The 12,632-nt window shown below is 41.0% G+C and overlaps 2 protein-coding genes across 2 annotated transcripts in view; one reads left to right on the top strand and one right to left on the bottom strand.

Moving 5' to 3' along the window:
* Window positions 1-1,419: 1,419 nt before the first annotated feature.
* Window positions 1,420-6,068, bottom strand: LOC139712772 (H/ACA ribonucleoprotein complex subunit 2-like protein). The gene is made up of 4 exons (XM_071624565.1): window positions 5,801-6,068; window positions 4,680-4,749; window positions 3,749-3,854; window positions 1,420-1,787 (listed from the first exon to the last, which is right to left on the bottom strand). The coding sequence occupies exons 1-4, from the start codon at window positions 5,958-5,960 to the stop codon at window positions 1,662-1,664; spliced, it is 462 nt and encodes a 153-aa protein (XP_071480666.1). The 5' UTR covers window positions 5,961-6,068; the 3' UTR covers window positions 1,420-1,661.
* Window positions 6,069-10,049: 3,981 nt separating this feature from the next.
* Window positions 10,050-12,632, top strand: part of LOC139712776 (transcription elongation regulator 1-like) — a 40,244-nt gene continuing 37,661 nt past the window's right edge. Inside the window, exon 1 of the mRNA XM_071624567.1 lies at window positions 10,050-10,183. Coding sequence (XP_071480668.1) covers window positions 10,050-10,183 — 134 coding nt within the window. The remainder of the gene's footprint in view (window positions 10,184-12,632) is intronic.

Raw genomic sequence — 12,632 nt, 5'->3', positions numbered from 1 at the left:
TGCTCATGTCAGTAGGCATGTTTTGGCGGCAAAAGGAGTAAGATATGGGTAGCGATCCGCATTGTGATCCAAGTCTTACTCTGTACAGGGGAAATCAATTTTCATTTATAAGTCGACAAAATGTCGACTTACGCGTAAGTCGACATTCGCGTAAGTCGACGTGTTTTGCTCAGTCCCGATTATGTCGACTTACGCGAGGTTGACTGTATATGTACTTCTCCAAATGCTAGCTGTAAGTCAGGCATCTTGTTTGACAACTTCCTGGTACAATTTTGTATTTGCATGATAGTAACTATCACGTTTGTTCAATTTGGCAACAACACTTCACAAATCTATAGATTGATTTGGTTATTAGATTGAAGGTTACTGGCTCTATTGGGAGGGGGGGGAGGGGGGGGGGGGCTCATGCCAGTGCAGTCACGTGCCCCCATGACCAGTGTTACTTGGTCAATCTAATCAGGATTCCTACTTAAAAATGTTCAATTGAATCTCACTAAATTATGCTTCTCGAGTACCCTCATGAAGAGTATGATTATGGCTGTCGCACCAACAAACACGAGCAATTAAGCCCTAATTATCTTTCAAGGAATCACCCTGTGACAGTACTTTTTTCTTCTTTGCATCAATTACTAGAAAGACAGCAAACTGTATGTGTCATTTAGTACATGTACATCTATGTGTATGGTTAAATTATTGCCAAACAATTTTGCAATTCAGAAGTTGTAAGGATGCAATCATGTTGAACACACCAATCTAAAATATTTGAAACATCTGATCATTGAGTGTCCAGGTGTGATGTCATAGCCATTCACTGCAATGGAAAGTGGCTCTCAACGATGTCACATAGCCCGAGTACCTGTGAACACAACAGTTGCTAACCATGCTCGCACCCAATTTTAACCCACTGCTCGAAGCCTTGTGCAGGAATATTATGTTTAAAACTAGCAATAAGCTAGTGACATCATCAACTCAGTACTCTACAGAGACTGCTAGCTGCTTTATAAGAGCACAATTTGCAATCGATACTTTTCTTCGCAATAACCAAGAGTGATGATTCACAGAGTTACGTTTAGTTTGACATCAAAGTCATTATACTAGCAGAAAAGCACTGTGGAATCTCGTATCAAACATGCACTAACATAACAAACAATTGTCACCATAGAGTCTTGCACTAAATTCTATTCTTTTTCAAATCTAGAGGCCTGTTTCATAAAGATTGGTCATAGATTGATCTTACAATTAATGCAATTTAAGACAGTTAAACTCGATCTGCTTTTAAATCTGTGCTCGACAATGAAGCATAATTCTGTTTATGAAACAGACGTACGATCAGTATTGATCTTACACTCGATTCACTGATTTAATGCTTAATAAATCGAGCATAAGATCAATCACAACTCTTTCTGAAACACACTCCAGTTTATGATACGGTTATGCTGTAAAAAATGACAATTTGCTGGTCCCAAAGATTTTGTTACATCTAGAATGCATTGTAAGGTACACTGTATCATACAAAAGATGAGTACATGTAGTTTCAAGTTGAATGTTCCTTTTAGTGCTCCAACACATGGAGACACATGGTGAAGAGTTCCATTTGCCACTGGCAATCTCCAAGACAAAGAATTCCCAGGGATGACTGCAAAGAAGCACAGAGTTCTCGTTCATATTGGAGGTGGCAATGCTTTCACCAGTGAGAGGCACTCCTTGTAGCTGTCTGTATAGTCAGCATGGCTCTTGACGAGAATACAACACGTTGCCCTCTTTGCTCCGCTGGCAGCTCCCAAGTCCTTTGTGATACAGAATTTGAGATATAATAATGTCATACAGAATTTAGGATTTTATGTCATACAGGGGAAACTCGGTATAACGAACACTGCTATAACGAGATATCGGTTATAACGAGGAAATTTTCCCGGTCCCAAATTTCCTTCCACACAAGTCTATGTAAAATGCTACTCTTATAGCGAGATCGGCTGTAACGAAATAACTGCTATAACGAGATAAATTTTGTGACTTCCAAACAAAGAAAAACATAGTCAATCAAACCTGCTATAGCGAAGTAAAGCAAAATGCCTTCGGTAAAGCTTTACTTCGCCTGTGCTATCATCTTCCGAGATTGTAAAGCTTGATGCGCCAAAAACTGTCTTGTATACACATAATCATTTTCTTCAGTGCACTCCAGCTAGCACTGCATGTTGTACGTGTAAGTGTGTGTGTGCGCACACACTGATACATGCAGAAAATGTGGTGGGACGGCCATATGTATACATGACATCATCATGACGTTTAGCAGGTGTGAGGCAATCTGATGCTGTGATTGGCCTTCTACGTAGGGAATTCCCCATCTTCACACACACGCAGTCATAATGCATACAGAATGTGTCATATACACACACAGCATTGTGCAGACCATATTCAAGCTTTCCACACAACACACACCCATACGATAACCACATACCAATCCACAGACGATCTTGATACAATCGCAAGCTACTGTATATAAATTTACAAATTCAAACATCTACAATTGATAAGAAACACATTTTTGATATTGGATTTCCTTGGTGAAAAACATCTTCTTACCCATAAAGGTAATTCCCTCACACACAATATCAAGTTATCACAGTATTGATTGAAATATGATGGGTAGTCCCACATGTGCAAATTAATGTCTTTATGTTATGCCCTCTTTTATGCCTACTGATATAACGAGATATCGGCTATAACGAGGAAAATGACTCGGTCCCGACCATCTCGTTATATCGAGTTTCCACTGTATAGAATAAGTGTTTAACTCTTAATACCTCTTGGGAAACTCAAAGGCATTCAGAATTCTACACAAAAAGAATGTATAAATCTGCAAGCCATAGTGCCCCCAGCCTGACCAGACCTCATATCTCAAAATCATGTATTTTCTGGGCAATAAAAAAAAAAAACTTTCTTCACATGCATAATATTTGACATATTTTGATATCATATAATGTAGAAACAATGTTTTGGATTTTTACAATAATGATTGTAATGTGTTAAACATCCAATCAGTATTTTTCATAATCAAAACTGAGTTGTTGTTTTTTTTATATACATTTTGTATATGCCAGTTGAGACATGAGGTCTTGTCAGATACTTCATCTGACAAACTAATGCGCTACCGAAATCCTTGCATCTGATTGGCTGAGAGCAAATTTGTCTGACAAGTTTGTTGGACAGAACGCTTTATGAACTGCCCCCCCCCCCCCTCCAAACTGTTTATTACCATTTCACCTGATACAGTTTTGCATGCTGGAGGACTGATTGTAGAACAGGAACTTGTCATGCTCAAAAGAGTAGATTTTGTGACAGTGAGCATTGAAAAGAAGAGTTAAAAATACACTTGTTTTATGAACAATTTTACTTGCTGACATAAGGGAAAGTGTCAAAACACCCTGGTGAACCATTTTTGACATGTTTTGCATTGTAATCAGTACAGTAGAGATCTACCTGCACTATACTTAAACCACAACAAAGAAATAATTGCTACTCTTAAATGGACAGGCTACTCATCAATACATTGTACCTGCTTATGTAGGTAATAGAGAGTACATACTGTACTGTTTATGACTGTATTGGTCCTCTTTGCTTTATTTCTGTTGTTGTTATTGTTATTGTTATTGTTGTTGTCCTAACCCCACCAGGATCGGTATACACTCCATGCATATTTACCACAACTAAAGCAATACACATCAGTGGTCACCAATATCTAACTCACCGATTTTGATGGCACATATGCATAGGGCAGATCCAAATCTTCACAAACTGCTGGTAGATGGCACATGACTTCAATGGGTGTCACATCCCCAGCAAACACAACGAACCTGAAAACAAGACACATTCATAATACAAACGTATACAAATGAACAACTTTAGAACTTTTTTTTTCTTAACAAATGATATCCTGTTTTGCCATTTTCATTGATATTTCTTTGAATGGCCTACAACAGTGTACACCTAAAATCTGACTTCGTTGCATGTTGCATTTCTAGAAGTCCCAGCTGTTTAAATAGGGCAAAACTGTTTAGCATTGTCACTAATGTCACATAACAGGTGAATTTTTGCAAGATTGGGCCAATAGATGAGCAGAATAGAGGACATCACTATTTTAATACAGGGCATTATAAAGATATTTTGCCCACTTGCTATGCTGGGCATTTAAGCATGTGTCCAATACATTAAACAAGCAAGTACCCTTTGATTTTACTTATCCAACTATGAGCTTTAGTTGCTCAGGATTATGATTAAGGTGAGCAGGCACATGAACTTGTAGCAATCTGCATATCATGGCACCCCCTTGACTGTACTGCTACCGGCAGCCATCCCAATGGCAAGAATTTCACCAACCCCATCAAAAATTATTGACAGATACTGGTCACTGATCTCAAGAAGTACAGTAGAGCAGTATTCATAAATGTCTGTTTATTTTCACATCTATCTTTGTATAGTTATTTCAGGTAACTGTAATGTACATCATGCTAGCTAAACGACTGCATCACATTTTAATTACAAATTGCATTTCTATGACATTGTGCAACATCTACATGTACAAGTAACATTTGCCAGTTTCCAACTTTGCATATGAATATCCATGTTAAGTGTTGCATAATCCCAATCAAATCACTTGAACAGACAAATCTTATACCAACCCCTTTTCTCCTTTGCGCAAGAACTTCTGAACTTCTTTCACACCTCGGCGAACCATCTTGACTTTACTAGCTGTAAAAAGGGTGACATTAAATATAAAACAAAAATGTGTACATGTACAACATCAGGCCTAAATGAAAGTTTAATCTCCCATGCAACACGACAAGTTACACAACATACATGTATTTAAATGTCAATATATGATTCTCATAAAAAGAAAAAAAATATATATGCTTGGCCATAATTCACGACCTCATGTTTCAGGGCGTCCTTTTCCATGATTGTATAACAACATCCATGCAAGCTCAGTCAGGGCAGTATCACTATCAGTTCACTGTATTGTTGGTCTGACCACAACACAAGTATTTCTAATCTTTGCAGCAGTGCTAACAATAACATGACTTACAATTTGTATTTAGAAATATAATAAATATTGTGTACATTTCATCACATACTCTGCGATGTGACTGAAACATTGAAGGGATGAAGAAGCCATTCATAGACTTTCTAGATTCTAATTCTACAGTCTCCGCGGAACATATCCCCGACAAGATGCAGACCGATCTTTCGGTCAAAATGCAGTCTAGAAATGTTAGACTCCATCCAGGGCCAGGGAGGTGTTTCACAAAGAATTTAAGTCGGGCTTAAATTTTAAGACTGACTAAATAAACCAAATGGTATGCTGTGTGTGTCTTGTATCAATGACAATGTATTGTTGCTCAACTTTCTAAGGAAAATGAAGATTTTTCGAGACATTTGTCATGTAGCCATTGAAAATACAAGATAAGATAAAGAACATTAAAAACAGTGAAATTATTCTGTTAACATTAATGATAAGCTGAAGTGTGGGATGATTAAGCTAGTGAAATGGAACAGGGAAACAAGTGGGTATACCATAACTTTTTCGTACGACTTCGTGAAACACCCCCCGAGAGGGTATTCTGCAGTCGACTCACTCATCACTCAGCCCACCACCTACCAGTGCCAGTACCAGGCACCAGCCAGGCCACACTATACGCACCAGATCAACTGTTCTAGCTAGAAATCTTATCGCAAATTGTTGTTACCATTATGACTGGCTCTGTCAATGGCATATGGACATTGTTAAGTCAGCCATTCTCACCTTTCTTTATCACTTTGTACAATTTTTTCGTCAACTTTCTCGAGGCCATTGGGTTTGCAATGGGCGAAACTCTCGACACAAGTTCGTCATACGAAAGCTCTGCCGTCTGTTTGTCATCTGACTGTTCGTCACTAGCACTTTGGGCAGGTCCGTTCTTCATTTTTCGTGTATCAAATAGATGTGTGACGATAGTGCAAAAACTATCAATGGTAGTACCACAAAGTCCTCTCAGAACCAACTTTCTCTCAGAGTACGGTTGGTGGATATTCGCAAAATTATTAGACACGACAAAGTCAAGTGGTGGACAATTTCAGTCAATGCTCCTGCTATGGGTAATCTGTGAGCGCTTGCAGAATCAGCGCAGCGAACGCCGCGTTGGCTCATGCCACATACCGCACTGTACCCGTGGAACACATGCATGGTATGCATGCATGCAACACAACATGTGCTGCACGCACGCTAGGATAATTATCCTATCTATGGCACGCCAAGAAAGAAACAAGAATTTCTAGTCGGAATTTTGGATAATGCTCGTTATTCCGATTCCGAAAGGCAAAGTCTCTATCATTATTGGGACTACACACGTGCGTAGAGATTCGTAAAATGAAATCATAATAATAACGATAATTCTATGAAACGTTCTTATCTCTAGGGTTCGCTAACCGAATGCGGCCCCACCAAACGGCGGTATCGCGGGGTTGATACAGCGATGGGGCCGATTTCCACGGCACAGCATCATTCGTCCTTCTTTCTTTCTTTCCCCCTTTGTTCTTCTTTTCTTTCTCACTTCGGTCCAATATGCGGAAGGACTTCCATATGTCGCTCGACTAAATTAACCATAAATGCAATCCTAACTTAACCCTAAACCTAACCCAACCTTGCATGCTTGCCAACGCACGGTTACACGCGCACTGCTTATTTTTCGCTATTGAAGAGGCAAAATCGCTCCCCCTCCCCCCCCCCCCCCCCCCACGCCGATTCCCCAACCCCCTAGCTGTGATGGCATGTACCATCAAGATTGCAAACTGAAAAATAAACAGACAAACACCAAAAAGCAAATATCAAGCAGACAAAAGCTTGGCCCACCTCTATGATGAGGGTTGTTACTGTGAGCCACTTAATTTCTGACCAGCGTCCTCCACCGTTGTATATTTTTTCGTAAATTTATTGTCTTTACTGAAAATCATCATTGCTTCATGCATTTTCACAGTTAGCTTTCTGTACTGTATGGTCCTCCCTTTTATTCGTTCATCCTTGACATGACTTGGTATTCCCCTATAATATTTTTCTCTTTATCGAAAGTTCTTACTATTTTATCTTATACTTTAAAGACTAAGCCCTGTTCATCGTCCTTATAATACAAAAGAGTGAATTCAGAGCGAAATTGGAGTGAATTTTAAGTGAAAATGTTCATTTTCACTCATTTTGGAGTGACCTCAGGGATCACTCGAAGATTTTGGAGTGATCCCTGAGGTCATTCTAATACGAGTGAAAATGAACATTTTCACTAAAAATTCACTCTTTTTTGTATTCACTCCATTAAGAGTAAATATTTTCACTCGATTTTTTAAAGAGAGTATTTACACATCTGTGTGTGTTATTCCTCGATCATTGCTGGGTAATAATTACAGTTGTCAGTATAGCGCCTTTTCCACATGATTAGTATTGGACAAATAAAGCGCTTTTCCCCTATAAAGCCCACGCTATTTTGACCCCCAGGCCAAGGAGGGGGGGGGGGGGGGTCCTATATAACTTCTTGATTGTTATGATAATTATATCACCGTCATTATTTGGCACGTCGGTAGAGCGACTCATATACGCTACATGACCCAACATTTTAATTTTCCTCGAGGTTCCCCATTGAGGGCGCTATTCACCAAAATAAAGAAATGTATATGAAATATGCTAAAATCATTGTTTTTATATTTCTTTTCCCAAGTATTTATGTTTTTCTTTCCTACCAATCATTTTTATATTTGCTAATCAATCCTCACTAATTGTTATGGGTGGAAAAATGAGCAAAGAAAATGGGATTCCATCAGGATTCGAACCCAAGACCTCCGGATTGCTAGCCCAGTCGGTGCTCGGCTAAGCTATAGAAAGCCCTAGTTCAGTGTTCTTCCCATTCCAGAAACCCTACATTCTAAATGCTCGGATGGTCAGAAGCTATAGCAGTGTGTTTGTGTGTGGCACACACATACACACTTAAACCTGGCGTAAACCCAAAGGATATAATTCAACTTGGGGATAAATGTGAGGGATCACCGAAGTGATGCAGCTTAGTTTTGAGTATGTAACAAATTTACAGTATATTCTGTCTTTATTTGTTGCATACTCAAAAAGGTGCATCATTTCGGTGATCCCTCGCAGTTATCCCCAAGTTTAATCATCCTTCGGGTTTATGCCAGTTTTAAAGGGGAAGGCTAGCAACTGATTAGTGGGAATCGGTGGAAATGCTGGGAGATGATTGTTCCAATCCTTATGGGATTCATTCAAGAGTACATTATATATCTATTGTTGTGTGAAAATGATTTGCTTCAGAATGGTCTCATATTCAAGTAATGTGCAGTTTAATGCTTCCAGGTTAGCGTCCCTGGTCAGTGACGGAGCATTAATCTGCACAGTACTTGAATATGAGACCGTTCTGAAGCAAATCATTTTCACACAACAATAGATATACAATGAACTCTTGAATGAATCCCATAAGGATTGGAACAATCATCTCCCAGCATTTCCACTGATTCCCACTGATCAGTTACTAGCCTTCCCCTTTAAGTGTGTACGTGTGTGTCACACACAAACACACTGCTATAGCTTTTGACCATCCGAGCATTGAGAATTTAGCATTTCTGGGACGAACACTGAACTAGGGCTTTCTATAGCTCATGCAGTCGGAGCACCTGGCTAGCAATCCGGAGGTCTCGGGTTTGAATCCCGATGGAATCCCATTTTCTTTGCTCATTTCCCACTAATTATGCTCTTTCTGGTCAGTTTATTCTGTCTTTAGTTGTTAATTGTTATGGTTCGAAAATGTCAGACTTTAGACAGTTTTAAATCAAAAGTGAAAACTTTTTTGTTTTAGCATGGGCCTATATCTTTTTGTACTTCCCATGCAGCACTGTGCAACATACGAATTTAAGAGCTCTTGAAGCGCAGTAGAATATAATATAGACATAGTTTCTGCGCTTAATAAATGATTTATTATTATTATTATTGAAATTTCAAGGTAAGCATGGGGTCGCTATGTACATTATAAAGAAATATAGGAGACCTACGATATATTGTTTTGAATAGGAACATATATATACGAATTGGAATCACATTTCATATTTCCGTTATATTGAAATTTGAGTTTGCAGATTGATTTGGATAGACAAATAGGCCTACTACAGACAAAACATGTGTGAAAATAATACAAATAAAACGGTATATTTCTTGGAAAATACTGTATTTTAAATTATTTCTGGATCATCTATTTGATGCCTATGTCATATAGAAATAAATGAAATAATAAGAAGACTATTTCAGGGTAATGCATGATCATAATTACTTCACATTTTGGTCCTTCAGCAAATTAACTGAAATTGGAACAGAAAAAAATCGAATCTGACAGACATGGGTCGCTTTACGGATGCTATGGCAGCCAGCAATAACGGACATGGCTATTATGTATCAAAATGTTCGCAATTAACTTTGAGAAAAAGTCACCAAATATGGTTGAAATTGAAAAAAAAGTAAAACAAAGCAATCCTCATAAAAGTGCTCAGTTGTTGTAGGATCCCTTTGAATTCGGATATCTCAGCTATTTCGAAACCAAATTTCATCAAATAAACTTTGAATCCCTATCAGAATTTCATACTGTGACGTTTCTCAATATTTCGCAAAAAGAACAGTTGAAAACCTGAAGCCCCATCTCAACAAGTGACTATATACCCATCCCTGGGTCAGCATTTGAGTCAAAATAATGATACTTCACCATTCAGCGTTCAAGGAATGCAGACGTCAATCGTCAAACACAGAGTTGGCGTGCCATAAATGCAGACCTGACGACTTTTAACCTTGTGAGGGCGTGCTTTCATCGCAAACCATCGCAAACGTGCACAATCCTCTTTTCATTGGCACGCACGCACGCACCTCGGACCGAGCTGTGACCTCATGCCATTACTGCTAGCTGTGCCGCGAATACGCACACGCGCCTACGATGTACGCGCACGCGTCCGCCGCTTATTTTTAGGAGAGCGTGTCCATCATGGCCGATGAACAGAAGGACGAGACGCAAGGGAGTGAGACATTTTCATCACAAAGTCAGCAAAGTGATGAATCAAATGTTGGAAAAGAAGTCGCTGACAATGCAGAAACAACTCAAGGCTCTTTCCGACCTAGGTTTGTCATTCTTACTCGACATCTTATGATGTTCTTAATGTGTAAAATGCACCTGCTGCATGCTGTGTAGAGGTCTGGATAACTGGCTGCACGCCTGTGCTGCCGCCAGTGTGCTGGAGTGTGACTGTCGTCGATGCAGATGCGTGTTGTATGGTCTACACAGTGGCAGTGCAGTGCATTGGGCCTGGGGTGTGTAGTGACAGTGGTGTTGTGTGATATTGTGAGCTGAGCTAAGCCGAGTGAGCCGAGTCACTGAGCAGGGGTGTATCCAGGATTTTTTGTGGGGGGGGGGGGGGTCGTAATCACAATTATTGGACCTTTGCCTTTGCGAGAGAGTGAAGCGACCGCACTACGGTTTGGCGCCCATAGGCCATGTACACAGTTTAAGCAGCTTCTCAGTCAACACAGCGCAAGCGCAGATCCCCGATATGCATAATTCATGTCGCCCCGAACTCACCGAGAATGCCTGCCGCTCCATCGCTCAACTCCCGATTGCCTACAGAATATCGTTATCTCGACTATCGGCTGTGCGATCGCAGCAAGGAGAGAGCTAAAAATATCTTGGCCGCTTCTCTCTCGGGCTCTCTCTGCTCCGCGATGCGCTTGCCATGTCTTACCTCGTTGCTGATTGGCCGAGCCACGACTGCATTGGCCATGTGTATTGTGAGCACTGTGTCTCGCTCGCTGCATCGCTAGCATGCACAGTGCGTGTAATCACTGCACGCAATCCCGCTCTCGTAACCCGTTTGTATGTACCCAAACAGCCTCGCAGCGCACCGCAGGTATCGGGTAGATCGCTTGCTACGGAAATCTAACATTATCAACATTGATTTATGCACTTCAAACATCCTCGCACGTACATTGCACATACTCGCACACGGTAAAAATAGTATCAATACACAGATAAATCGATCGAGAATCCATCAAAAAATACCACGAGGATGAGAAAAAATTGCATGAATGACCAAAACTACTCCTTTGATGACATATTCCTGGCACAGATTGCCGGAAAATTACATAAAATAGGGCGAAATTATACGGAAAATCTCCGTCGTTTTCCAGTAAGCCACGGAGGTGTACATGGTATCAACATAAAGTTTATGAATGGAAGAAAACGATGATGTCATTTTCGGAAGGCATTGTGGGAGAGCAAGCCAACCAATGAGGGAAAACCTTTCATAGTTGAGAAGCGATAGCAAGCCGATCATCAACCGATACCAGCTTGCTGTCGTCTGCTATGGTAGGGATCAACGGCATGGTGCATGCAGTGCGCTGAGCGAGACATGACGTCATCACTCGTGAACGGTGGGAGTCCAAACCGTAGTGGACCGAGCCCGAGGGAGCGGAGCGACCAAGCGGGGGGAGGGTGTGGATGTGGGAGGGGCACTACGGTTTGGCTGCCATAGGCCATGTACACAGTTTAAGCAGCGCCTCAGTCAACACAGCGCAAGCGCAGATCCCTGATATGCATAATTCATGTCGCCCCGAACTCACCAAGAATGCCTGCCGCTCCACCGCTCAACCCCCGATTGCCTACAGAATATCGTTATCTCGACTATCGGCTGTGCGATCGCAGCAAGGAGAGAGCTGAAAATATCTTGGCTGCTTCTCTCTCTGGCTCTCTCCGCTCCGCGATGCGCTTGCCATGTCTTCCCTCGTTGCTGATTGGCTGAGCCACGACTGCATTGGCCATGTGTATTGTGAGCACTGTGTCTCGCTCGCTGCATCGCTACCATGCACAGTGTGTGTAGTCACGGTACGCAATCCCGCTCTCGTAACCCGTTTGTATGTACCCAAACAGCCTCGCAGCGCACCGCTGGTATCGGGTAGATCGCTTGCTACAGAAATCTAACATTATCAACATTGATCTATGCACTTCAAACATCCTCGCACATACATTGCACATACTCGCACACGGTAAAAGTTGTATCAAAACACAGATAAATAGATCGAGAATCCATCAAAAAATACCACGAAGATGAAAAAAAAAATTGCATAAATGACCAAAACTACTCCTTTGATGACATATTCCTGGCACAGATTGCCGGAAAATTACATAAAATAGGGCGAAATTATACGGAAAATCTCTGTCGTTTTCCAGTAAGCCACGGAGGTGTACATGGTATCAACGTAAAGCTTATGAATGGAAGAAAGCAATGATGTCATTTTCGAAAGGCATTGTGGGAGAGCAAGCCGACCAATGAGGGAAAACCTTTCATAGTTCAGAAGCGATAGCAAGCCGATCATCAACCGATACCAGCTTGCCGTCGTCTGCTATGGTAGGGGTCAACGGCATGGTGCATGCAGTGCGCTGATCGAGACATGACGTCATCGCTCGTGAATGGTGGGAGTGCAAACCGTAGTGAGGGGGGTGTCCCCCCTCCCACGGTGGGGAGTTTTTTAATTTTATATCTTAAAATGGGGCCATTTGGTGCATACAAAAGTGACT

The sequence above is a fragment of the Diadema antillarum genome, unplaced genomic scaffold (genome assembly GCF_040938485.1).
Source record: "Diadema antillarum isolate AM-2024a unplaced genomic scaffold, OU_Dant_1.0 seq00001855_RagTag, whole genome shotgun sequence".
NCBI lineage: Eukaryota > Metazoa > Echinodermata > Echinoidea > Diadematoida > Diadematidae > Diadema > Diadema antillarum.
This window is presented reverse-complemented; position numbering and strand designations above follow the sequence as displayed.